This window comes from Apteryx mantelli, chromosome 8 (assembly GCF_036417845.1).
Source record: "Apteryx mantelli isolate bAptMan1 chromosome 8, bAptMan1.hap1, whole genome shotgun sequence".
In the NCBI taxonomy this organism is placed as follows: Eukaryota; Metazoa; Chordata; class Aves; order Apterygiformes; family Apterygidae; genus Apteryx; species Apteryx mantelli.
The window spans coordinates 13,140,320-13,167,218 of record NC_089985.1 but is presented as its reverse complement, the minus strand read 5'-3'; the positions used below and the strand labels follow the sequence as shown (position 1 = coordinate 13,167,218).

The 26,899-nt window shown below is 48.7% G+C and overlaps 1 protein-coding gene across 2 annotated transcripts in view; it reads right to left on the bottom strand.

Annotated features, from left to right (window-relative positions):
* The window catches only part of PRRX1 (paired related homeobox 1), a 48,489-nt gene that overhangs the window by 9,839 nt on the left and 11,751 nt on the right, over window positions 1–26,899 (bottom strand). For both annotated transcript variants that reach the window (XM_067300667.1, XM_067300666.1), the window contains exon 2: window positions 406–581. In XM_067300667.1, the coding sequence (XP_067156768.1) occupies window positions 406–581 (176 nt within the window). The remainder of the gene's footprint in view (window positions 1–405; window positions 582–26,899) is intronic.

The following is a 26,899-nucleotide window of genomic DNA, read 5'->3' as shown; positions in this document are numbered from 1 at the left end:
TATAGGTAGCAAGGTCTGGGAGTGCTGTACAACTCAGCATGTTCCCCAATCTGCTTTTATACTGTGCCACACCAAGAAGTGCAGGCTTGCAAGCTAAGAGCTGTGAAGCTCAGGATAATGTACAGAGCCTCAGCATAGGACACCCAGGCCACGGACAACATCTTGGCTTCTAAAGGACCCCATTAACACATCTGAAAGGGCAGATGTGATGTATGGTGGCAGACCAGACTAGGCAGCCCTCCTTCTCAAGGCATGGCATGCTTGGGACTGCAGTATGGGGTGGCCCAGAAGCTTGGTCACCCCAGTAATGCCATGCAGACAGTGATGACCTCTCTTGCCATACTGGAATGGCCTGATGACAGCACCAAGGTGAGGTGTGCCTGGACATAAGCTATGGGGAATTACCTGAACCCTTGCTTCAGTGAGGTTGACTCTGCGTGCAAGGTCTTCCCGTACAAAGGCATCGGGGTAATGTGTCCTCTCAAAAACCCTCTCTAATGCCTGGAGCTGGCTGCTGTTGAAGGTAGTCCTGTTCCTTCTCTGCTTTCTTTTCTTCTTCTCTTCTGAGTTCAGCTGATCATCTAGAAGAGACAATTGGAGAGGTGAAAGGCTGGAAAACTGAAGAGACCACGGCAAGGGGGTGAATGACCTCAATGGTTTTATGATGGAGCTCGTTGAGTATAGGAGAGGGCTTGCACAATGTTAACACCACACCTTAACCACAAACTACCTCATGCTTTCAGCCAGAGATGCAGCAACTGGACACAAGGGCCAACAAGGGCCCTGCCAGTGCTACAGACAAGCACTAGCACGTATCTTTTAGCCCAGCTCATCTCTGCAGCTCTTTGTCCTGTGGAGATACAACACCAAAATCCTGGAGCAAGACTTTAAATCCAGCTTTCTTCCTATCAGTGCATACGTGTACAAGTATGACAGCTTTTCTTGACCAAACCTTCCTCCACCTCCCCACTGTCCTCTGTGCTCTGCATAGTCCACGGTCAAATGGGCCTGCAGAAAAAAATGGTCTGAACATCAAGAAGTACTGGGGCAGATGAGCAAAGTTTCCAGTATGCCACTGTCCTCTCTGTTTTCCCATCTCCAGAAGATCCCTGATATGGCTCCCTGGGGTCTCCTCACTTCTACTCATTCATCCTCCGAGTCTCAGGCCTGGCTGACCTTGGAGCTCTCAGTACTTGCTATTCCTGAGGATCTATTCTGGAATGGATGGGCTGACCCCAGGACAGCACATTTAATTTGATCCACTTGAAATTCACATCTTACCCAAATCTAGGTTCATTTCAGCTGGACTCAGCTATCCATGCATTCATACGGATACCCCATGGGGATCCTCCCATGTTCAGATCTCCACATTCCCACTGGATCCCTGTTATCAACAAAGCTATAGCTTACTCATGCTGCATCTGCACCTTTGATTTGCAAACTAGACATGCCCAGAAGTTGCCCCTATGGGTTTAGCTACCTCAGGGAGGTTTTAAATCTTTTCCAGGCTACTTTTGGGGAAGAGCCTTCTCCTGCTTCCTTGCCCCCATTCCTCATTCTACATATACACATCTTTTACACATGCAACAAGTGTATGGGCTTAACATGCTGGGTCTTCAGCCCAGGTTCACTGACAGCACTATTTGCAAGGGATGCTTGACATAAATGAAGAATCACACTCACTGCACATGGCCACAGACCCAATCAACCTCCCCATCCCACCCTTCAGCCAGAGACCTGTCACATTCTTCACTACACTGCTGTCTGCTCTCTCCGGTCTTCATCAGGAAGTATGGACTGGATGAACTTGTTTGCCCTTTAACCGCATAATGTTAGTCCCCATGTAACAAGGAGGTAGGAAGTGTGTTGACCCAAGCATTCGCTTCCCAGCTCAACTGCATAAGGCTTGGGCCAACTCTCTCAAGCTACCCCATGCCTCAGTTTCTTTATCTCAAAAAACAAATGAAAAAGTCCAAAACATACCTCCCATTTCCTACAATGCTAGAAATCTCTCCTGACCACAAAGAATCACGAACTCTTGCTCTTTGGGCTTTACATTTCCAAGGACTGCAGTTTCAGGGACACAATACAGCTTTCAGGGGTGACCACAACTCCTGTGCCAGCTCTTACTGACTGCATCAAGGTACGCCTGTCTGTAAGCCAGTGTAAGGAAACTGCTATTACACTAGGCTTGATTATAGCCAAGGTAATGCCATTCTCTGTACATAACTGCATTTGGCTTAAATGAGAACTACATTCTCTTATCCTCCCCACATTCACACCAAAAGACATCAATTCAGGCAGAGATGGGGAGCCACGAGCAAAGAGGAGTCAGACAATGGAAATGAAGTGTGAGTGATACTGAGGCAAACAAGAGACAAGCACAAAAGCCAGTTTCACTCGTATGCTCCCAAGCCAAGGACACTGAAATACAGTCAGTTGCATATGAATAGCATTGCCTTTGGGAAGAAAAAGCCCTGTAAGAGAGAGGCTAAGCATAAGCATGGTGGGAATTGCAGACTGAAGAACCATCGTGTACACTACAGGAACCCCTTGCCTTGCCTGGTCAGCAAGGTGGTGAACAACAAGCTGTGCATCCCATAAGAGCATGTCTTGTTTTGTGCCTGGCTTGTATTTAGTCTGGCAATAAATCAGTATATCCGTATGCTTGTAGTCATCATTACCGCCTGAGCCTAAAGTCACTGGAGTAACATCAGTGCCGAGACAACTATGAAATGGCTTTCCTGGCCGTGGCAAATACCCGCTCTGCACCATGTCTCCTTTTTTCATTGCTGTTGCACATTCCAGTATAGCAGCAGTGATGGAGCTATTAATGCATGGGCATCAGCAGATGCTGGCAAGCAGTGAGTGATGGCTCTAGGGGTTTGATCATCTACACAGATCAACACAGCAAACACTTAAATTACAGTGTAAGACCATGTCCAAAGAAAGCAGAGAACAAGGCACCATCCTGTAAGAGCTTTTGCAATGCCATAGCTGCCTTAGTAAAACAGCCCTGTTCAGGCTGCAGGACTGGTATGCCGTTGGCTTGAATTCATCCCTTTTTATGTGCTCCAGTCTGCAGATTTTAGGAAAAATCACCCATCTTTACACACGGGAAGGAATGGGAAATTTTCCAGCACGACACTGAAATGAAAAAAAGTTGGTTCCATCGTCTGTCCCTTCAGGGCATTTTCTGCCTGAACAGACTAAACACAAACCAACTCTTTAAAGCTATGAGAAGGAAGGCCCCTTGTGTGGGAGAAGTTGGGGATGGAAAGAGATTCCCAGGTGTCTGCAAGCCAGCCTGAAACATGGTCCTTTCCAGCCCGCTCGGGAGCCTCTTGTCTCCTGCTGTTCCCCTGGGAATGGGAATGGGCTTGAGCAAAGCAAGTCCCAACATCGGGGCCATCCACAGGTGCCTGACAACACATACCTACAACAGCCTGTTCGACCAGGGCAGAGAGAAAGGGGGTTGCCAGTTGTCTGAGCCATAATCATTCACTTAACCGTACGCATATGCAGGGTCTCACCAAAACCAGCAAGGCTTTCAATGCTCTTGTAAACCCCAGCCAGCTCCTAAGTACACCCGGCAGAGTCCCAGGTTGGGGGGTCAGTGCGGTCCCGCTGCCTTAAGTGCAGGAACAGTAGTTGCACCTGGGAGGATCTGAACCAATATACGGACCAACACACATTCAAATATATTATATCTATATATACATTATTTATATCTATAAAATGTACATGCTAGTTTATTATATGCGATACTGTATTCATGCTAATATGCATATTAGACCAGATGACAGTCTCACCACTGACAGTCTAACAGCTTCACCCACTATATACAGTTATAGAATGACCCCTCGACAGTCATTGCTTTTGTCATATAGCAATATGACAGTTCTCCTTACCCTCATGCTCTCAAGAGGCGAGGTAAGCCACAGAGAAGCTGACAAGGAAATTAAAGTCTACAGTTGTTGTCCTGACCACCTGTTTGTGTTGCTTTTCACAGCCCATCTGGTAATGGTTACTGCACCTGAATGCCTTTGGATCTAGGCCCACCCATTTGGGAACAAAAGGACATTCCTCTTAAATTAAAGTAGGTTTTTCAAATTCCTGCAGTTTACAGTTCCTCCATCCCCTCTCCTTCTCAAACAGCCTGACAATCCCCAACAGATTTCTTTCCAGCCTGGGAATTCCTGGATACAAAAATATGCCCTTAGTTTTCTTGTATGTGAGAGGAAATGTTTGGAGATTAGTTTTAAATAGGCACTTTGAATCATAAAGCTGAAATGGGAAGGGACTTGCAGAGGCAGGATGTGCAAAAAAAGCAAATGCGCTTAGGAATTCTGGGGCATTAAAATAAGGCTGCAGGTGAATCTATCAAGTCATCTTGCTCAGGTTGTACAAAGAGAAGCTGTAAAACAGAGGGATGGGATTTAACTGCTATTTGCGCAGAACGTCAGGCTTACTTTTCCACTTGCTGGGGAGTTTAGCATCATGACAGGGTCCATCTCACGTAAAGAAGCATAAAACTCCTCTATGTGCCACTCTTGACTCAACATGAAGACCTTTACAAAAAGGGCCAATGATTCCCTCCTAGCTCTACTGAAGAGTTTTGATGTAGTTGTGCTGCTGTGCATCACACAACAAAGCAAATAGTAAGGAATAAGCCTCAGGGCATGATCATTCCTTTGAATAGCAGAAATGTCTCAAGATCAGCGCCCATAAATGTCAATGTCAACGTGGGTCTTTGTCCTCCTTTGAGTTATCCATTTGATGCTATTTTCTGATCTAAATCCTGCCACGTGGACCAAGCTCTTCTCAAGGACAAATAAATAAAAGCCTTTGGGATCTCTTGGGATTCCCCTCCAGGCCTTTGAAGCATCAGTTCCTGTCCCCGACAAGACACAGGGCTGGAAGGAGCACGAGCCTGAGGCCGTCTGGCCCTTGCTCGGTTCCTGTGCGATGGTTACACATGAGGAACTGCAAACACAGAGCTCTGGGGAGCGAGAAGAAAGGCCAAGACCTGTAAAATGCTAGAGAACAAGAGTCCTTCCTGCCAAGCACGTTAACACAATTTGCTTGGTTTCCTCCCAGAGTAAAGTGAGACACCAGTGATTCACAGCTCACCTCATAATTGCCGGACCCAAAAATAGAAGGGCCAAGACACAGAAAGTTGCAGGCAATCACTGCGTTCCAGTGACTCATGTTCAGGTCACCGTTGGCTAATTCACCTCCGCCATCGGCTGGCATGGAGAAAGGACGTGAGTCACCCCCTTTACAGGACGTATCTGGCCGGAGACAGCTCAGCGCAGCCCAAGAAAGGGGGGCAGGGGTTTTGAGATCTCCTTTCACGGCACATCTGGGACAGCACAGCACAGCTAGGTCCAAATGTCTACAGGAGTTACTTGGGTAGCAGAAGCAAAATAGCCGTGTTAGCCCAGAGCTCAGCTGGGTTGATCAGCCCTACTGGAAGTCTTGCATTTCGCCATGAATACATGCCATATGTTGATTAAAAATAACTGCTAACAAGGGAATGTAGCCACCTAAATCCCACGTGTCTGCAAAAGTCACCTTGGCCACAGCAGTCATGGGCAGCCTTCAGCATGTCAGCGTGATATTTTTTCTGCTATTATTTCTTTATCAGGAAACAGCACTGAACACTGAAAAATGGTATTTCTAAATAATGTTGACAGCACTAGTGACTGGAGTCAGCAGAAATCGAGAGAAAAGGAAAATATCTCTAAAACTTTTTAGATGGTTCAGAAGTCTTTCATTGACATTGTTTTTAATCAGAAATATTTTATTATAAACAATATTCTCAAAAGCTGTGTTGCTTGCAAATGCTTTTGCCCAAGAGACATCTTAACGCACGTTCTCCTTCCAGGAATCCTATGGTGGAAAATCTGGGAATTTCATTTCAAAATCTCAGCATTGCATGCTTGATTTGGGGATTTTGTTTCCTGTTTCCACATTTGTGCGTTTCCCGCATTATTTCTACATTCACTCATGACATGCAAGTTCTGGTGTCATAACCAAATGCACTTCTAGGACACACCAGAGCATTTTTAATTGCTCCTGGATGATACAGCTTGAAGTGTCCTGCCCCTTTTTTTTCTTGCCCATCATGTCTTCTCTTGGGATATCATCGGATGGCTCCTGTTGGGATGCCACATTGAAAACATAATGCGTTATAAAACAAAACAGAGTTCAGAGCTTAAAAGTTTTAAATGCCTGTGTATAAGTTACAAGATCAATATTTTTTCCACCAAAATCTGCAACCACAACATATTTTGGATTTCCAGTTTGCAGGAATGTTTGTACATACTTGCTTTCATTCCAGATCAGAACAAAAACAAATTTCCAGATGGAATTTACATTGTGTGGGCAGTTTTAAAAAGTTTTGACCAGTTCTATTAAACATGAGTCCAAAATCAGCTATTATAGCACATTAATCAGATCTGAATTGAAAGTAAGCAATTGAATTTAATTAAGTGAGGGAAAGAGACATTCAACCACAATATCACATACGGTTAAGGCAGGAAAGATTTGTCACATCAGTTACATAAGCTGTAAACTGAAAAAGAATTCCAGGAAGAAAATAAGGAATCACATTCTAATCACAGCCTTAGAAACAAGAAGTTACCGCTAAAGTTTGAATCTCAAGGCAGAAAGAAAAACAAAACAAATCAGTTTCACAGAAAAAAAGATTAGCGGCTAAAAACTTTTAATTTAAAGCTCGCAAGCGAGGAAAAAAAAGCCCAGTGCTCCCCTCAGAAATGTTTTATTCAGAGTGGGGAGAAAGAAGGGAAAAGGGAGAAGAGAAGGGAGAAGAAAATTCTTTTCTTTGGTTTAAAGCTAAAATTTAAAAAGTTTAAATAGAAATAGTTCCAAAAGTCTCCCTCCCAGACAGCCGCCTGGACAATTATAGCTCTTTGCAGGCTCCTGGTTCACAGTTTTATTCGCGCCTTGCTTTGCTTTCGATTTGTTATATCCCTCCAAAATATCGCAGCTCTTTAGGTGTAAGCGCAGCGTGGCCAACTTAAACCATCAAAAAATGAAACTTTTAATCAAAGCTAATTCGCCAGTTTTGGATGGGCCCCACGAGTGACTTTCCTTCCGCGCCGGAGGCGGGAGACGAGCCGGCGGTGCCGGAGAGCCAGGGCTCTCTCCTCCCGCACCATCGCTCCCCCCGCGAAGCCGGAGGCGACGGCAGCCTCCTCCGGAGGCGACGCTGCACCCCGGCGAGAAACAACGTCCGGAGCACCGAGACCGGCCCGCGCTGAGGCTGCCGACACAACCCTAAAAGGGACCATCTCAACCTGAAAACCCGCTTTCCCACCTGAAAATGTTTCTCTAAATAAGGCACGCGGGACAGTCTCCGACCAAACCCGGTCACTTTGGCAAAGGAGGGAAAAATTGCTCGCATTGCCATTTTCCCTCGGCTTGTTTTTTGTGTCTTTAACAGGGCTGGATGGCCGGGGTGATTGCCGCTTTTGCTGCTTCCCCTTCCCTTCCCCCGGTCGGCACGAGCCCTTCTCCCAGCAACACCCACCACCGAAAGGACCTTCGCCAGCTGTGAGCCCAGCAAGAAGAGGGGCAAGGTGACCCACGCAGACGAGGTTTTGTGCTCAGACCCGCGTGAGGGATCTTCCTAAATGCTCCCAGCAGAGCACAAACTCCATTTTACACAGATTTACATGCACTAAAGTATTTTCAAGTGGAAATAAGGTTTAGCTTCAGGGTGCAAAAATGCTACACAGCGATGTTATAATTACCTAAACCAGCATTACAAATGCAGGAAATACGGGGCAAAGATTATACTTGAAAGAAATCCAGATACATTAAGGTATGAAATGCCAATTAAGTCACATACTCAAACTGACCCTGACGAGCAGCGATACCAAGCCTAGCTGTACAGTTGCAATAACAGCAGTTTTGTGTTTATGATTACAGCTTAGATTAAATACATTTTGGAACTACCGTAGTTCTTCCATCACATAACACCGGCTGAGCTATCTTCTAACCTTTTGGTGTTTGTTCGACTTTTCTGCACCATCTGGGCCCAAGACTTCAATTTATTTCAATAACATGGAAAATTCAGGTATCTGAAGTTCCATTCTTGTTAAGATCATTAGGAACACAGGGGGAAAAAAAAAAAAAGATGTTAAAAATTTTTTTAAACACTTTCCTTTTTAGTTATCTTATAAACTAATCAGGTTGACCTTTACTTTTTCCACACACTCAAAACCCACCATTTTACATATGGAGCGTGGAACTTCAGAAAGGAGATACTGAATTTTTCATACAAAAACTGAGTTTTAATATTAAATAGAAAAGCGTGCGTCTTTTCAGATTTACCCATGGGATTACTGCAGTTCCTCTCCAAAGTGTCTGCAATGTGGAACCTATCAGGATAATTTTTAGCTGACCGCATACAAACAATTACATATCATTACTGAGTTGCGAATAGCTTTTGCATGGATAGCGTGTCTAGGAGCTCCTATTGAACGTCGCTCCGCCTGCCAGACCGGAGGAATTCACTGAAGCCCGTTATAACCTTGGCTTCCCCAGCACTAACTGTGAAACCTCACTGTCTTCCCCTGAGCCTGGCGGTCACGCAGACGTGCACAGTGCAAGCAAGGGGTCCCCAGAGGGCATTTCAAGGTGGATTTCAAGGCACGGTCTGCAGGATTGCAGCCTGGAGATCATTGCCTTCCTAGGGGAGAGCGTTCAGACACTCCTGAGCCCCTAAAAACAAGTTTTTAGACATGCCAACATTCCTTGCCTGGACTTGCCAGGTGCTGCAGGGCCCCCGAGTGCAAAGGCACCCCAGTGCTCTGCTCTGCGTTGCTGGGGATCCCTCACTCCAGGGACCTGAGGCAGGGCTGAGGCCAGGTCCTGCTCCGCTCACCAGCGGTGCCGAGCGACCCACAGACAGGCAACCCTGCACGAGCTCCTCCCTAGCTGCTACGAGACATATCCATGGCAGATAAAAGACAAAACTCCTTCTCGGTGTGGTTTCAGCTACGGCGCTCTACCTCTCTTTTGGTGGGAACCAGCAATGCACACGGGCAGTTATAAAGGCTAAGACATGCGTCTTCCTTAACCACGTTAACTTTCGCGTGTGCTGGAGCTGGTAGGAGTCATGATGCTGGACCAAAAAAGTAATCCTGATCCAATGAAAAGCCAGAGATTTTCCCTGGAAATACGTGACATTAAGTGTTAATTACTGGGAAAACAATATTTGCGGAGGCAAAAGTATACATCCTTCTCCAGAAGTTGGTAGAAAGCCATAGAAAGTCTCCCCAGATCCCACAGACAAATCTGAGTTCTGCTGTAACAACACTGCTTTTATATTCGCTAGGGTTTTCCTTCTGGGCATCCTACGGCTCATAAGGCACATGGCTTAGTCCTGCTTTTCTAACAAGCCTTTCTGCTGGGTCTTGGGGTCAGAACGTTCCCATAATACAGTAAGTGCTGTATGGATCTCATAAGCTCCAAGGCACAGTATGTTATGTGTTTGGAATTCCTTGTATGCTTTTATACTTTGTTTTACATATTGTAATTTTTATATGCATTACCACATTGATCCTTGGAAAATTAATTTAAAAAAAAAGACATAATCAAAAGCAAACACATATTTTAAAAGCCTGCCAGCGGCAAATCATGTTCTGTGAGACTGCACTTTGTAACTGACAAAGAGACCAAACCACCACCCCATGGCTGCGATCCAGCGGGCTGGATTTACCCAGCTAAGGAGCAGGCAGGAGCCAACGGCACTGCAGCCTCCCGCAATTCCCTCGTTAGTGTAGCCCAATGCCGTTAAGGCATTGGACATGTGACAGAGGGCCAGTGATGTTATCACAGAGCTCCTCTAGCTAATCCCCCCACAATTCCTCTCCCAGGACCCAAAACTATCATATCCAGAACGGGTCTGGGCCTCTTAGCCCAGCACTTCTCCCTGTCAAAGGCAGGCCATTGGTGCTAGAGCGACCACGAGAACAGGGGGTGCAGCAAAGGTACCGACGAAGCCCAGACCTTCCTCCGGGAAGCTGGAGAACCTCAGGCTTCAGAGTCCCTTAATTGTTCTTCAGTAGGAGCTGGGATTTGTGTGTTAGGCACGGCTGAACATCTGTAAAGTCACGCCTTTGCAAGATCTGTGGTATGATTTCTAACGCCTACATCTTCTTCCCATCAGCTCCCCTTCCCATGCCATGTTTCCTGATGTTTCATCTTAGGAATGGCATTAATGTAGCTGAGATCAAACTTGCTAACCTCCACCCTGTTCCATCAGTATTTTCTTGTTTCTGAAGCTGCCTCTCTACTCTCTTGGCCCTTCCCTGCTCTAGTTCTTTCCAGCTAACTACTTTCTTCTCTCATCTAAGGCACCCTTTCTTGTCCCTTCTGCAAAGGCTTGAAAAGCCAAAGCTGTGTATCACTGCTCCTTTTAACCCTACTGTGCATGTGCTGTATATCCAAACTTGCAGAACTGTTGGAGAGTATTCTTACTTCTTGAGAGAGTCAAAAATGCTCTAAGCTTGACTAGGCATTGAGGACTTCCCATAAAGGAGCAGACTGGTGCACCAGCTAGGCCAATATCCCTTGTGCATCTGGATATTACCGCTGCCTCAAAGAAAGCGGCAATGAATTGTAATGACAATTAGGTAAGGACAGGTATATTTTCTTCATTCATATCCTGCTGCAGTGAGTTCCCTAGGCTTATATATTATGCAAAAGGCACCCAATACTATTTCCACCTTCTTCCCTGTTGGATGTACCTAGCGTTCCCTTTCTGTTTCTATGTAAATGTGACCTACAGACCTATAGCTGGACACGAATTACAAACATTTGGCACCTATGCCCCAGGTTTCAGGGGACAACACGCACCTTGATGCCAAGCTATTGGAAAAATACATTAACAACAAAATACAGAATGTATAGAGACACTCCCTCATTGTAGGGACAAAGTGTGGGGAGGATTTGGATCCCTTCCTTATGAGGAAGTCTTTAGGAGAGAGCTAAGCAACCGATACCACCTTGTTTTAGGTCATGGGTTAATGGGGTACAGTAGAGGCAGGATCACAGCGTTGACAATACTCTAGTTACTCCAGCCCAGTGGGGAAGTACATCTCGGTTCTTCCAAGGTCTCTCCAGCCCTCAGAGAGGTCCCTGATGCCAAAGTAGATTGAAACCACTTCAAACCCCATTCTCCTGAAGGCCACGCATTCAGCACTGCTGAGTCCCCCTGTTAATGTTCGCTTAGAAGGATGCATTGGCCAGCTGGCATGAAGCTGGCACATCACAGTCCCCCCTTCTAACCATTGAAAACACACCTAAACTCTGTGCAACACTGCTTTTTAAAGAGAAGTTTCTCTTGTAATTAAAAAAAAAAGAAAAAATCCACACAAACTTCAGCTGGGAATAATGGGGAAGATTAAAGACGTTTTTGCACAAAGCAGATATGTGTTAAAAAATGGTCTTGCCAAGGCAGGAAAGGGCTGCTTTTGGGGGAATTTTTTTCAGTCCATATATATGTTGCAAACAAACCACTTGGCATTTCGGGCTTTTCAAATGGCTCGTTTCCAATGCTGTGGCAGCCGCAAGAGTCTGCGAATGTTACCCAGAAACCTCCCGGCTGCACCGGGAAAGATTGACTCAAGCTGACCTGACTCATGAATGTCTTTGCTTGTTTAGGTCCCTGCAGAGGCCCACTGTGCCGCTGAGAAGTGTCATTATTGAATAGCCCTATCCCAGCTGGATCTGGAAATTCACTTTGACGTGTTTTTTTGTACGCGGGACCTGTGTGAACACACAGACAATGACCTGTGTGATGCACACGCCAGCTGGCCCCGCTGGTAAACAGAAACATGACTCTCAATAGATATTTCATCTGTTTATCGTTGAAATAGGGAGGGCTTGAAGATTCATGGCCCAGCAGACCCCAGCTCACCTCACACGACAGCACTTGCTAAGGTTGCTGCTGAGGTCTAGATTGACTGTGCTAGAAAAGTAGGGTGTCAACTGCTTGCTATGGGAGAAGGGAAAACGCAAACAAAAGCAAGAATATTGAAACCAGCTCACCAAAGGCTGCATTTCCTTTTCATTAGCATCCAAGAACAAATGTATTTTGACCAAACTGAACCACCGCTGCCACCACCCCTACCAAGTAACGCACAAATCAGACTGGAGGCGCTTGCAGAGCTTCACTTAGAAATCCAGATCCTAACCACTAATGCATTTTATGGGTCCCTCTTGATCACAACTGGAAAAATGATGGCATATGAGATCCAGAAATAACAGAACTTGAGCCTGGCTGTTAGCATCCAGGCCACCTGTCTCTTCCAAGAGCCGAGCATCCAGACAGGGAACACATTCCAGGGGTGTGGGATAAAGGGCCTTTATATCCCGCACGGCTACGAGAGCCGAAGGGATTAGAGCGCTTAGAGCCATTTCAAAACATAACTCTGTTTCTCCTCTCCTGGTCTGGGGCAAGAGACTGCTCTTCTCAGGTCAGCGCCCAAAGGTGAGGGGACAAGGAGGAGGGAGAAGGCGGCTGCCACCTTCTGCCGGGAACCTTTTGTGCAATGTAGCAACATTCAGCAAAACGAGACAACGAATAAGACAAATTGAGGGTTCGTGTGTGCAGGCACGGCAAACGGGCAGCTCCGTGGGCTTGAGCGCAACCCTCTGGCCTTCTAGTGATGCAAAGAGAAATCAGACTCTGACCCACCTCCATCCTTAGCCCCTTCTGTATGGCGAATGCATTTCACATTAGCTAATAAATTGCTACATCTTATGTTTCTTAGCCTTCTGGAATGATGAATATTTTGGAATGTATTTTGAATGGTTCCCTGCCAAAGTCGAACAATCATCTAGAGATTTTAAATCAAAAGGATGAAAAATGGAAACCTCTGTATTTCCACAAAGTTCACTGCAGTTTGAAAAGAACAATTCCCAGTAGAGGAGGCAGAATAATTATTGTCAGAGCTCCTGTGAATTGGGGCAAATGAGTGATACGTTGGAATTGACACTCCCTAATACTGAGTAATAATCTTTGCCTCCAGGTGATGAATATATTATCAGATATTTGCCTATTGCTGCCCTTAATCAGGCTGAAATGTCAGATACTCTACCTGGAGGACAAGATGATTTAGGGGACCTGAAAGGAGACGCAGGATATCTCAGCCATAAAGCACTGCTTCCAGTCTGGGGCAGGGCTAGCAGATGAATGTTGCCTTTCTAGCACAATTTCACAGAACTTAAGCCTTCTTAAAGGCTCTAAAAAATGAATGGCATCCAGCGCCTTCACGTACACTGGGGCTAGCCACATCCTCACCTAGCACAGAAGTATGTTGAACCAATGAATGATTTAGCGGCTCCCCCAAGGTGACACAGTCAGAGAAACACAACCACCCACCCGTGCTGTGCCCTATCTCCCTGCTCCAACCCCTGTATCCTACCAGCTGTAGGAGCACAAGTCATTTCACGCAGACGATCGGTCGTCACACAATAACGGCTGGGCAAGCTCAGCACAAATCCTAAGCTTGGATGCAAAGTCTCCATCGATAAAGGAGACCACTAAGTGGTCTTCTCTCATCGGAGCAGCCAAAGATGGAGCAGGTCCAAGATATAAGCCTCTCTCTCCCCCATGGAGATGGGCTGTCTAGACACATTGGCAAAGCAACACTGCCGAGTTCGCAGTGCTGCATCCTTCTTGTATAATGCCTGTTAAAGCAAATTCCTGTCCCCCAGCCTGCTAGGATGGGCATTTTTTCAATCTTTCTCAGGTCAGTCACGTCCAGAAATGCCAATTACTTTTAACGAGAAATTTTAAAGATTTTTTTCCCCCCAAGAAAACATCTTACAATTTTTTAATCAACCCTCTGGCAAAATCAACATTTCCTGGTTATTTCGTTACGTTTATTTTTACTAAAAATTAAAGTGAATGAAATAAGTATAGTAAAAAGTATTTTAAGCCAAAATCTGTTGATATTTGAATATGAATTGCAATGGAATCTTGGAAAAATGTTATCCAAATAAAAAACAATTGAACAAAACCCCTAGGATCCAGGTCACGTTTTTCATTGGGAAAACAATGATATTTCCAGATAAACAGAAAGATCATGCCTGATCTTCCCAGCCTCAGGGCCCCATTCAACACAATATTTAAGTGCAGGTTTAAAACCATCCCACTCCAGTCCCTCTCCAAATGCTCTAATGACTCCTGAGGAACTGCAGAATGAGGGATTTTGCTCCAGACCAAGACCTCCTGAAATCAGTAAGGGACCTTCCACAAGATTCAAGTTCATGGGGGTCATTTGATTATATTTATGCAGAAGATTTCTCCATCACTAGGAGTCCTTAAAATGAGGTAGAGGAACATCTGTTAGGAATGGCGTAGGTTGAACAGCATGAGCAAATTTGATCTTTCCCTGGGGAAAAGCTGGATTGACTGGATGACTTCATGAGGTCTCTGCCAGAGCCATTTCCCTGGAGCCTACACTATGCTCCCAGCTCTCAGTGAAGCTGTATTTGTCAGAAAAGCTTTGGGAGATGGCACCAAAAGCAGCACAAACACAAAGCCGGGGACAGCTGACAGAGGAGCGGGTTGGGCTTCAGCAGTCAGGGAAAGTCTCTGGCTCCAGCTTTCTAAACGACTCTGGGCAAGCCGGCCTGTGCCTCCATTTCTTTCCTTGCTTTGCCTGCCCCGTCTGCTTACAGGTCCCACTCTTTGAGGAAGGATTATGCCAATCTATTTGTTCGTAACACATCTACTAGCCCCAATACTTACTAGGCCACTAACAAAAAGCAAATCACTTTGAAATAAATCGGAAGCGGGATGCATTTACATTACAGTCATGCCAGTCATGCTGCTGAGTTTTGCAGCTCAGAGAATAAATTAACAGCAAATGATTAGAGTACTGTAAGTATAAAGGTACACAGCAGCTACTGCATTTCAGCTACTCCTGCGAACACCAGCTGGAATGTTTGTGGGTGCCGCAGAACACATTTCCTAGCCATTACCCGTGTTAACAACGAGTCTCCACATTGATGCTGGCTCTGCTCTTAACCCTTTGCTGAGACGCTGTGGGTTTTGCTTCATAAATGATGGCAGATTAGCATATTTCAGGTTAGCGAGGCTCTAAAGAAAGGTGCGAGGGCACCCGTCGCAGCTGCTGCACACCCACTACACCACTGCGCCGAGGTTTCCCCAAGACAAGGCAGCAGGCAGCCTGGTGGCCCCGGCTCGTCCCCCCGGCGCTAGCCCCAGCAGTGGCTGTGCAGCGTGAGCGAGCGCCGAGCGGCGCCTGCACGGGCTCCCAGCTGCGCTGCGTGGGTGCAGCGGGTTCCTGCTGCCTCCGAGAGCTACTAAACCATCACCCTGGGGCTGGACGTTGGGTTCAATTTAGACTAAAGTGGCTATGGGATCAGCTTGCTGTTCTCTCCACTGACTGCCTCCCTCGAGGGGACTTCTGAATTTGCCCCATCCCTGGGCAAGAAAGCTCAGCCGCTCCTGTTTGCTCACAAAAACCTCGGGGGCCTTTGACTTCACTGAGGAAATCTCTGCCGAGCCCCTCCATCAGGGGAGTAAAAGCAGCAGTGAGGCATGCAGGTGGAAACCCACCTTTGCCCCTCTACGTAACAGAGCCGACCAGGCAAGGCGGCAGCCTTCTCCTGCCGATGCCAGGTCGCATCCGCGCTCTGAAAGCGCCGGCAGAAATGCTGAGCCGGGGTTCCCAGCCCCACGAAGTCAGCCAAGAAGCCGGGGGAGCACCCGCTCCCAGGCCACGGCCCGCTGCCAACGCCAGCCTGCATCCCTGCCGGCACGTTCTCCGACCGGCGCCACATCCCAGCCCGCTCGCACCAGCTCTCCGGGCTCCCTCGTCACGGAAACTGCATTCAACTAGAAACGCCAAGATCCTAGCTCCGAAATCCCAGGTCGCAGGAGCGCGACAACAGCTGTGTGCGTACCTGCAGCCTGCGCAGAGACTTGATTTTCTCAGGAGGGTCAGCCGGGAACCCCTGGGCATAAGAGACAGCACAGAGTGGTGCTGGGGGGAGTAAAATAATCCCCATGCAGTTCCTGGAACATGCAAATTGCTACGCAAAGACTATTGCTATGTGGCTTGGTGTAACAAAGATCAGAGCATCCTAAGAGCCCCAAATCCATCTAGGAGAGAACTCCCAACGCAGAACTGTCTGATCCTGAAATAGGTCCTCTTTTTCTTTTAAACACAGCTCATTAAATGTTTGCTGGAAAAACAGAAAAGCATTTTCCACAGAGGAGAGGACATCCAAGAAAAGCCCTTTTGGACATAAATTGGCAAGAGCCGCACAAGCATTTATCTTCGGCATAGAATGTGCTCTGTCAGGAGGGCTGTAACTAACAATACGCTGAAAAACATGCCACAGGCTTCCACTGTATTTTATTTGGCACTAAGGGGTTATTCCTCAGCACAAAGTATTTGCAACTGGCATCGGTTAAACGAGAAATTACAACCTTCAAAAGATCTATTTATCGTCGGCTGCAGAAAGTACGGAATTTGCCATCGGCTTCAATGACAACAGATTATGCCCCATAAACACTGCAAACGCGCTCGGCGACGACGCTTGGTGCGAGCAGCCAGTTCGGCAGGGGGATTCGGGAGTCGGTGTTTCCTGCCCCTTCTCAGGAGAGCGTTGCCTGTTTTTGGACCAGCGACACCCTCCCGCCAACCCTTCGGGTCACGTGCCTGGCGAGTTGAGCCACAGGGCTCGAGACATCGCACGGCTGATTCCTGTAACGGCCTGGCAGAGATTAGCAGCCTGACAGAGCCGGGTCGCCACTGGCTCCAGACAGGCTGTGAAGAAGCTCGGAGCGACGCGGCAGCATTTGCATGGCTCCGTTTGGAGCTAAATATCCCAAGCTCGTTACTGCTAATGGGGAATAAAGAAAAAGCAGCCCACTCTGCTGGGCCAGATGCTCAGCGGGTACAAACCGAACTCAACAGCACAGAGAGGCCACCCTGGCAGAGTCCTTTGCTCAGTAAATATGACGTTTCTCTGGATTCAGCCTAGGAGGGAAATGAAAGAGCAGATCCACCAAACCGTTCACCCCCCTGCAGCAGCCAGCTCCTATCCCCGATGAGGTATGGGCACTAGCAAGGCTTAATGCGCTCCATGCCCAAACGCCATGGGGTATAGGCAGTAAAGGGCATGGAGCAGAGCGGGGGGTTATCTAGCATTGCACCCTGCTAGGGTCCCATGTCCCTGTGTGGCAATTTTGGGAGGACGTGACAGAGCCAGAAGCTCCCTCACCTTCAGCTGCACCAAAGGGAGATGACCACGAGGACCCTGTCCTACGGGGTCATTGCCACCTCTTAGAGAAGAGGAAAGCTCTCCAGCAAACTCCCCAGGCCCTCAAACCTCTTCTCACTCCTGGTTGCCGTGTGCTTCAGAAAGGGAAACCTCAGAGTCAGGAAACCTTGCCGGTGTTTGCTCAGGACAAACGCTGTGGCCACGCAGGATTGCATGTGGGTGTGCTCTTGGGAGAGCGCGTACACGCGGGAAGGCAAGACCATCACCGAGCCATCTGCACCAGGCTGGAGCTATCTCTAACTTCATTAAAATCTAGAAAAAGCCACGAAGATCCTCGGACCAAAAATAATCGCTCTGCACCGACTCTCAGAGCAAGCCCCAGAGAGGTCAGTCCGAGCTAAGCTTTCTTGCCGCAAACCCAGCGCCCGTTTACTGTGCTGTAAAATGCTCTCATCTGCTCAATCTGCAAGAACTTTACTGTTTCCTTCCCCCAGTCTGAGTCAGAGACACGCAGCTACAGCAAACCTACAAAGATGGGGTTTCATTGGGCGAAGACCTCTAATTTACTTTGCCATGGCAGGATATTTAACCACTCACAAGACTTTTGCAGCAACAACAAAAACAAAAGGTGGGAAACAAGACTTTTTACACATAAATGCAGTCTGTGCAGGGAGCTTGCCCCACATTAGCACGTACTGCTCCAGCATTTGAAAAATCTAGATGTTTACAAAAATCTGGATTTTTGCATATCTGCAGCTTTTGAGTTAACCTCCACTCCTACAGGCTTTCCTTGCAGGCTTAACTTCAAGCCCAGGAGTTGTCACTTGACTTGAAATTAAGCATGTGTGTGTCTTCACTGGGTGTGGGGGAGAAGGATCGTCTTTCCTTGGGGCTCTAGACGTGCCATGGAGCAGACACAGCCACAACGCAACCACCCTAAACGTCCATGAACCTTAAGTCAGACGCTCCCAGAATTGCGTGATTGCCTTGATAAGAGACCGTTACTGAGATGGGCTCAGAACAGACCGTGCTTTCTCTCAATGCTCCCTCTGCTTTTTTAACCTTGAAGCTGGCTGGGTCTCACCCTTCTGACTTTTACAGACAGCCAGAAATGTACTTTTTCCCCTTGCATTCACATGACCCCAGGATATGGGGCTTAAAGAAAATAAAAGAATTTAAGGCTCATGATAATTCAAGGAGTCACAGCAATGCTGACACGGAACTTCAGTGCCGCTGTACGGGCACAGCACGTTCGCACAGTAAGTGACAGTCCTTCCCATAAAGGCTTCAGGCACTCTGTTAGTGAGCCAGGCAAAAGTTGGATCCTGGTAATAGTGGTCTATATTTAGCCAGTTGGCCAATTTTTAAAAGCTGAAGTTTGACAGCTAAAGCCATCTGTGAAGCCCTTTGATACACACGCCACTTATAGTTAGGCGCCTAACTACAGACTGAAATGCCCAAGTTGAGGCAACCACATCGGAAAATACTGGCCATTTCCTGCTCCAGAAGTCAGACAGTATTTTTGACAGGGCAGACTGAAGTCCTGTCACAGCCTTTCTTTGCAAAAAAAAGGCCATTTAAACTTGCTCTCCCTACCCCAAATGGGGGGAGACTCACAGTGAGATCAGGCCAGCCTCAGGCAGTCGTATCAGAATCATGTTTTCTTTCCCAGCAACTGATGAGAAGTGTATCAAATCGCATGTCATCTGCTGCTGCTGGCTGGCTGCTGAACGAGGGCCTGAGGAATTCACAAGGGACACAGGTATCGCTCCCAGATTAGACATCGGTTTTACTTCGCAGAGAGTTTAAGTGCCCCTGCTGAATAAGGACGCTTTCCTGAATCAAAAGCAAGAGGAAAACAAGCCATGGTCTTCACATAAATTAAACCCAAGAAATATTTTGACCAAATCTGTTCCCAGCATTAAAAGGACTGTAGGAGCTAGAAATGAAAAGCTCCTATTAAGCTGGAGAATTCATCTTCTCATCCCTGATGAAGGATGCATGGGTTACTAAAACAAATATTACATTTCATTCTGGCTAACAGCGCTCTGAACTTGCATTATGTGAACAGGGGAGGCAAAAGCGCTCCCAGTGATTATCGTTTACGCACAGATGACTTCCAGTCCCACTGCACGCTGAGACAGGGCAGTTACACGACATGCAGGCTTCTCCTCAAAACCTCTTCTGTTGCTTGGGCATTTGTTTTACACAAATTCTGGCATTTTTATTGGATCTGTCACCCTGGCACAGGCACAGGGGTAATAAAATACTAAATAAACTCCTCACCCTTGGGCACAGGCTCTATCTTTCCCTGGTTACCTGCCAGCCTATGGCCAAAATCCTCTAAGCAGAGCAGTAGCCTGCGAGTGCCTGGGGAGCCGTTTCTCAGGGCACCGCCTGGTGTGCACGGAAAGGGGAAGGGGCCTCCGGGAGCCCGGAGCTGCAGGTCGCCTTCGCCAGATCACTCGGTCTCTCTTTACCCTGGGGGAAGAGCGATGCTGCTCCCTCTCCCGCAGCGCCGGCTGGAACGGGCTGCACTGCCCCAAAATAATGTCGAATCCCTTCAACCTCCCTGGCGACTTGAGGGAAACCTCTCCCACCGGCCTCCTTTCCAGCTGACATATTTGGATAACTTTTTGTCCTGTTCTTCACTTCTGCCAGCGCCTCTGTTCACGCAGGCTCCCGCAGGGAGATCTGCCGGCTCCTGCCGCAGGGCTGCCCTGTTCACGGGGCTTCTCCGCTCACGGCTTCAGCAGCCTCGCGGCAGAGAAACGCCTGAATTGCAGGCTGCCCGTGGTCCCCAAGCACCGGGCCAGCCCAGCCGAGTCCCTTCAGCACAACCGATTTCATCTCTTGTGGCTCACGTCCCCAGAAGCTGCTTCTGAAATGGCCAGTTAATTCCCTCCCTCCCAACAACCACACGAAGGAAGGGCTCTGTGCCCTCCCGGTTCGGCCATACCCGTTCCTCCGTCCTTCACCCGAGCCCGGACACCACAATACTTGGCCACGAGGCCGTGTCAAGCAAAAGACAGCCTTTCTCCTCCAAAGCCATCCCCTGTCCTTGGCGAGGGCTGGCAGCTTACAACTTACGAGCGTCAGCTTTTAGGTACAGCCTGTCTAAAAGCCTGCTCCTTTCATTCCCAATTTTCACATGGAAAAAGCTTTGCTTCTCTCAAACCAGAGAAAACGAGCCCAGGAAATTTCAAGGCTTCAGACTGGAGCACTTTAGAAACTTACTGCCACTAGTTACCAAAGGGGTAATATTGCCTCACGTTCGCTAGAGCAGAGAGTAGCACTTTTGCCCAAAATTGCATTTGCACTACTTCTCTCTAAGGAGATACTTCTCTTTATCTATTAGGTTTCCTGCTCTGGGACTTGCCTTTAAACTGGACGTGGGGGGGGGGGGGGGGGAGGCAGGAAAGTCTGAAAACTCCATCAAAGATCTCTTCCCTTCTCCCAGCCCTCCCTCCCCCTCCCGCTCTGCCCCGGCTTCGAGTTCAAGGCGGACGGCATCTTGCTCAGGGAACGGCTTGCCACGCTGGAGCGAAGCAAGTCGAAAAGGGGCCTCGGCCTTTTGAAACGGCCACAACAGAGAGGGCCTCTTCTCCCCGGGGACGCATCATGCGGGACTGGCCTCAACCACCGCGAAAGCAAAGCCAGCGTGCAACACATTGCAGAAAAGCAGCAGCGACAGCGGAGCGCCCACGGGCCAGAGCTCACGCCAGCTTCCCGGCGCGGCCGGGCGCACACAGAAAGCAGGAGACGGAGTCGTCAAACGGGCTCTTCTGGGCACTGAGCCCCTCTGAGGTGCCTTCCAGAGGGGTGGCCTAGCTTCCCCCACTGCTTTCTGCTGGGTTTCCTGAGAAACTGCTTACCATGCAACACACGCTTTGCCTCTGATCCCCCCGACAGTTTTTGAGTTGTCGGCCAATTTCAACAGCAGTTTGACAGAGGAACAGGAACTGCAAAGATAACTCGGCTGCTACAATTTTCATGAATACCTGGAGGACCACTAAAAGGAAAAAGACCTTATTAACGCCCCCAGTCAGAGACCAGGCAGCAGGGCGAGCCCAAACCCATACAAGACACCCAAGAATCCAAACTGGAGAGTGTCACTGCTCTAATGAAATGAAGGGAAGCTCCAATAGAGCTCGACCCTTATTGCTCCTGGAGGACCCAACCCAAAGCAGCAGCATAGTCTATAGTCGCCTTCCTCCCATCACACTCCCTGGTCTTCCTTGGCCAGGCTGGAGCTGGCAGTGTAGCTGGAGCAGCCCGGAGCTCAGGCTGAGCCACTAACGTCCTGAATTTTGGTATTCACGCGGCTAGTGCCGTGCTGCCAGGGCTAGCCAGTCAGCCACCCCCCACGCCAGCTAGCTTCAAACCTCCTCGAGCACCGACGGCTGCAGGCAGGAGGGACTCGCTGAGCAGCTCCCCGCTCGCCCACCACGCAACGGAGGGGGAATCGGTCGCTGTGGCCAACTGGTCGGAGGCCCCCTGCGACGCCCCAAGCTGAGGCAGCGGGTCCGGGCTGGGGGCAGCCGGCTGAGACGGGCTCCCGGCCCGCGCCCAATAAACCTGCCAATAAACCTTCGCCCGCAAGCACAGGCTCACACTGGACCCCAGGGTTTAACAGCCACCGACAGACCCATCCACCACGCAGCTGCCGACCCCGTTTCACGTGCGCTGTGCTGCTTCCAGCCTCCTCACCAGCTCACGAGGACAAGCACTGACATTCCCTCCCATGCAAAGTGAAAACGTACGGCCTTGCTGTACAGCACCGACGGCGTCTCCCGCACCCCCAGCACCGGGAAAGCCCAGGCAGCCTTTTCCAGGCGCAGCGCTGAAGCCAGGCCTTGTCCTGATCTGCCCCGTTTCGGCCAAGTGGTAGCTTTTGGCTAAGTCATCGCTATTAATATTACAGCGAGCACTGTGATGTCCAGCTGGCATCACCTGGCTCCTAGTGCCGCAGTGGCGCAAGCATCTGGGCTGCGCTGAAGAGCTCACGGTCTGCCAAAATTAGATTAGAGAAAGCAGCGGGAAGAGGAGAGGAGGCCGTGTCGCTGGGGTGCAGAGAAGGAGATTCAACCCACAGGCACACAACGCACCGCTCCGGCCGCTCATCCTCCGCGCCTGCAACAAGGCAGCTTCACGGGGAAATCTGTATTTTAATTCGGACAACTATTAGACCACTAGCCCAGATGTGCGCGCGGGAAGGATGGGGCCAGGGGGCTGCCAGCACCTCCGGCGCAGCCCGCGCACAGCGGCCAAGGCAGCCCCCTCCATGCCCGGCACTGCCCTGGGGTTTCGCTCCCTTTTCCCGCTGCCACTAGACATTTTTGTAGTCTGAAACCAGTAGATGGCACCAGAATAACAGAAAAGTCCCTCCGGTTCTGCCCTCTGGATTTCCCCAAATATTTTTGCAGCCTCACCCCTTCTCCAAGCCCCCTCTCATGGCCCTGCTTTCCCAGCGGGCATCTTTCACCGGCCCTGGTACTGAGAAAGGAGATTTTTTTCCTCCCTCGGTTCCAGACAAAGTACGCTCACAGCCCCCACTACGGTGTCAGATCCACTTGTTTTTTTTAAAATAAAGAACAAAAATCAGCTTCTGCACATGACTGCTGCACAGGGAACGGAGACCTGGGAGCAAGCAATGTTTTTTAGCTCTCTAAGAGCCTGTTTGGAGCCAACCCATAATGTAACTTCTAAAAGTTTTAGCAAACTAAGTTAGAAAGAAGAAAAAAAAAAAAGCCCTAGTCAAGTAAACAGCTTCTTTCAACTTTCAGGTTTAAAAAAAAATCTTTTTTTTGAATATAGATGCTGCTTTTACTTAAAAAAACAGAATCAAAATATTTAATCAATGCATCTACTTTTTTCATGTTGTTTTAATTTGGGGGAATTTCCCCCCTCCAGCCAGAACTCACAGAAACTTGCTACCTGCTGCAGCCAAACTGAATCCGCATTTCTCAGTGCAGAAGCAGTTCATCCGCGCCGTGCCTGGCTATGCTTTTGGGCATGAAGGTGCCCTTCTCTTTGGCAGCTGCAGCTGCTGAGATGGGTACAGGAAAGTCCCGCACTTCTTTTTGAACAGCTTCTGCTGTTAGCAAATGATGACATCCCCAATCCCCGCTGGTTCAGAAGTGCTCCGCTCAGCAGAGCCACCAGGCGAGCTCACGAGATGCTCTTGTTTCCCAGTATTAAATTTAAAAAGTCTTGGAACAGTTTGCAGGGCAGCTCTCTGGGTAGGCAGGTGCCCACCTCTGTCATCACACCTACTGTGGGCTTTAAAGACTGCAAAGCACCCACTCAGCTCTCTTAAAACAAGCACAGGACCAGCGTGGTGGGGTGGGCATTTCCCCCTCAGAGATACCTGGCTCTCTCTGGCATCCAGGGCGCTCTGAGTTGTTCTGTACACTGAGACACAGCCTAAAGCGGCACTGCAGCAGCATTAACAGTCAGGGAACGGCCTGAAGCAAAATCCAGAAACATCAAGACCAATTTAAGACTACCCTACCCACATGTGCACATCGTGGTACCCACTAATCGCTGCTGTGGCGAAGGACGACCTGAGCTAAGATGAAGACAATTTGCAGGGGTGCTGTCCGCAGAGGAGACAGGATTCCCCCGCTCCCAGCACGGCTGGGAGGCACAAAAAGGCATACCTGAGCCCTGCACGACGGCACCTAACGCCTAGGACCCATGGCTACAGCTCCGCACAGCTGGCGTCTGAGCCTGGTGGAGGCTTAACATGCTCATGGCGGTGCCAGGATTTTTTCAGAAGCTTGAATCCTGCATGGAGTCAACTGGGGACAAATTTGGAGACCTTCTGACTCTGCGTACATGGACTGAGTTTTGAATATGGTTCAGTTCAGCAAGGTTTTAAGAGGAGCTTGATTATTTTGATCTTTTTTCCTCATCCCCATCATTAATCACACACAAGCAAAGCGTAATTTTTCCAAACAAAATCATCATTCGCCAAACCTTTTCTGGGCTGATTTCTTTTTAAAAGGTTCTTCTAGAAAAGAAGTGCATTAGGAAACCTCCGTGCCTCCATCATCTTTGGCCTACAGTGTCCATGAGCACACGGCTGTAAGCATTGAGCTTCAGTGACTCAAAATTAGTAGCCTGGTGGAGCGGAGGAAGGCTCCCCTTCCCGAAAGGCTCAATAGTGAAGAGAAGGGCCGGTCACGAGGCGTTTGTGCTACAAAACGCTCGCAAGAGAGCTGTCTTTTTGCAACTATTTGGCAGTTCCTAGTTTCAGCGGGCTCCTCCCCTGGTTGGCGACAAGCGAACACAAAATGGAGTGCAGATGCAGCCGGCAAGAGATGGCTCCGACTGCCGCGTCGGCGGCCCCACAAACCCTTTCGCGACGTTTCCCTGGCGTCAGGCTTCGGCAGCTGCCTCCGACCTTCGCAGGGACCTCACCCCACCGATTCGGGACCCTCCGTCCCGAGATGATGCCGCATGTGCTTATTCCTCTCCCCACCATTGATTAGATTTGCAGCTCTCCCTGTTTTCCTCATTTTACCCAAAGCTGACAGTGGCGTGATTACGAGACCCGCTGTTCACGCAGACTCTCCAACCGGGTCAGAAATAGCAGAAATCTCATATAAACAGCCTGTTTCCTTCAGAGCCTCAGTAAACTCAAAATGGGTCCTGAAATACCAGATCAATTTGGGCTGTTTCCACGTCTGATGTTCGCCCTTCCTAGCTCTACAGAGGTTTTCCTATCTCTGCTATTCGTAACAGTGGGATTTTGTAAAAGGGGATTGTCCTATAAATGAGCGTGGCAGCTGGTTCACATAATGGCCTGAGTTATGATCAGAGATGAGGACATTGCTTTTCTTTTTTGTTTCTTGCTATGTTTTGCTTGAAACCTGTAAACAAATTTGCACCGAGTGGATCTGCCTTCTACATCTGGTCTTGTGATCCAATTTCCTGGCAGGAATAATCCCTGACATCGAATTGCACAGGAATGCTGCAGCACATCCATCCGTCCCGCGGCCAGAGCCCAGCTTCTCATTTTGCTAGTTTCTGCGCGAGATCAAGCCATAGCATTTCACCCAGTTACCCCACTAGTGAGACCAATAACTCATGTTTGACAAAAGCAGCTCTTCCAAAAGAGCTTCCAGACATTCACGGATGGAGAAGCCAATGCTTTCCTTCATAGTTATTTCTAGTGATTACATCGCATCTCACAGTTAAAAAATGCGTGTTTTCTACCTCCTTTGAATGAACGTCTGGCTTTTGCTTCCAGCCACTGGCTCTTGTTCTACCTTTCTCTGATGGATTAAAGAGGAAAAAAAGGAGTCTTCCTAGAGAGTCACGGAAACTGAGATTCAAATTCATCATCATCCAAGTGCCTGGAACGATCCTCAGCATTGCGCAGCCCAAGAGGGATGGCAATACGTCACACGAACAAAACTGCTCCTGCTCTGAACAGGGAGCGGAGAGCAAAACCTTTATGAGGAAGCCTCCAAAGAGGTACAGGGGAGCCCGGCATCGCTGCTGGGGGGAAAACTGCGGTTCAGTGACCAGCTCTGCACAGCACGTTCTGACCCTGTGTGAAAGCGAGGCCTCTGGGCCCATTCGCATATAACCTCCTGCAGACACAGACCATCCCTGACCGGCCGACTGCACGGCATTTGTGTGACTAGATCCCTGGGCAACACTCAAAGGCAGGCGCGAACCCTGCAGGGAACCTGCCCGGACTGACAAGGGGCCGTTTTCTTGCTAATCAAATACAATTTTGTCTTCTGAAACACACCAGCCGCTTCCAGCCCACAAAGCCCAACCCAAAAGGCACACGTAGGGAATCCGTTTGCTGTCTCATTGCCCAGCAGCAGGTCTCCCCAGTGAATTTGTCCCTTCCCCTTCCGTGCATTTTCCCTCACCCTGTTGCATCCCTTTTGCCCCATTGGCACATCAGTTGAACGCGGCACAGCAGCCTTCTTGGCAAGCAAGGAAAAAGGAAGGCAGCACCATGATGCTGGCCAGAGCAGGCAAACACAGGGCTAAGGACATAGGTGGTTTCCTGCTAGTCATGCAACCACTGAAACTTGGGGGAAGGATGTCCAAGGAACCCCTTCAACTACCTGACCCAAGGCAGGATCAGCTCTACACTGTTATTCCTGCAGATGTTTGTCTCCATCAGATCTGTGCTGGGGGGTCTCCACAGCATCCTCCCACCATCTGTTCCAGGCCTTCCCCATCCTCTCTAGAACTGGGAGAATTTCCCCACCATCTCACCAAAATCTCCCTTGCTTCAACAGAAGTACATGGGCCTGGAGATCAGTTTATACTTTCCTCTTTTTAGCAGCCTTCTACGTATTTGAAGACTGTTCTCCCATCATCTTTTCTTGAACTTAAGCAACTCTTCTTTCTTCCTATACTGTGGCTCCTGAAGCTCCCCTTATTGCTGTTGTTCTCCTCTGGACTCTTTACCACTTAGTTCACATCTTTCCTGACAGGCAGTGTGCACAAATGGAGCCCACCTGGAGCTCCCCTCTGTGGCTGAGTACAATGGAAGGACACTTCACAAACGAAGCAGAGCTACAGGAGATACTAGGGGGTGAAAAACATCTGCCTCTACTCA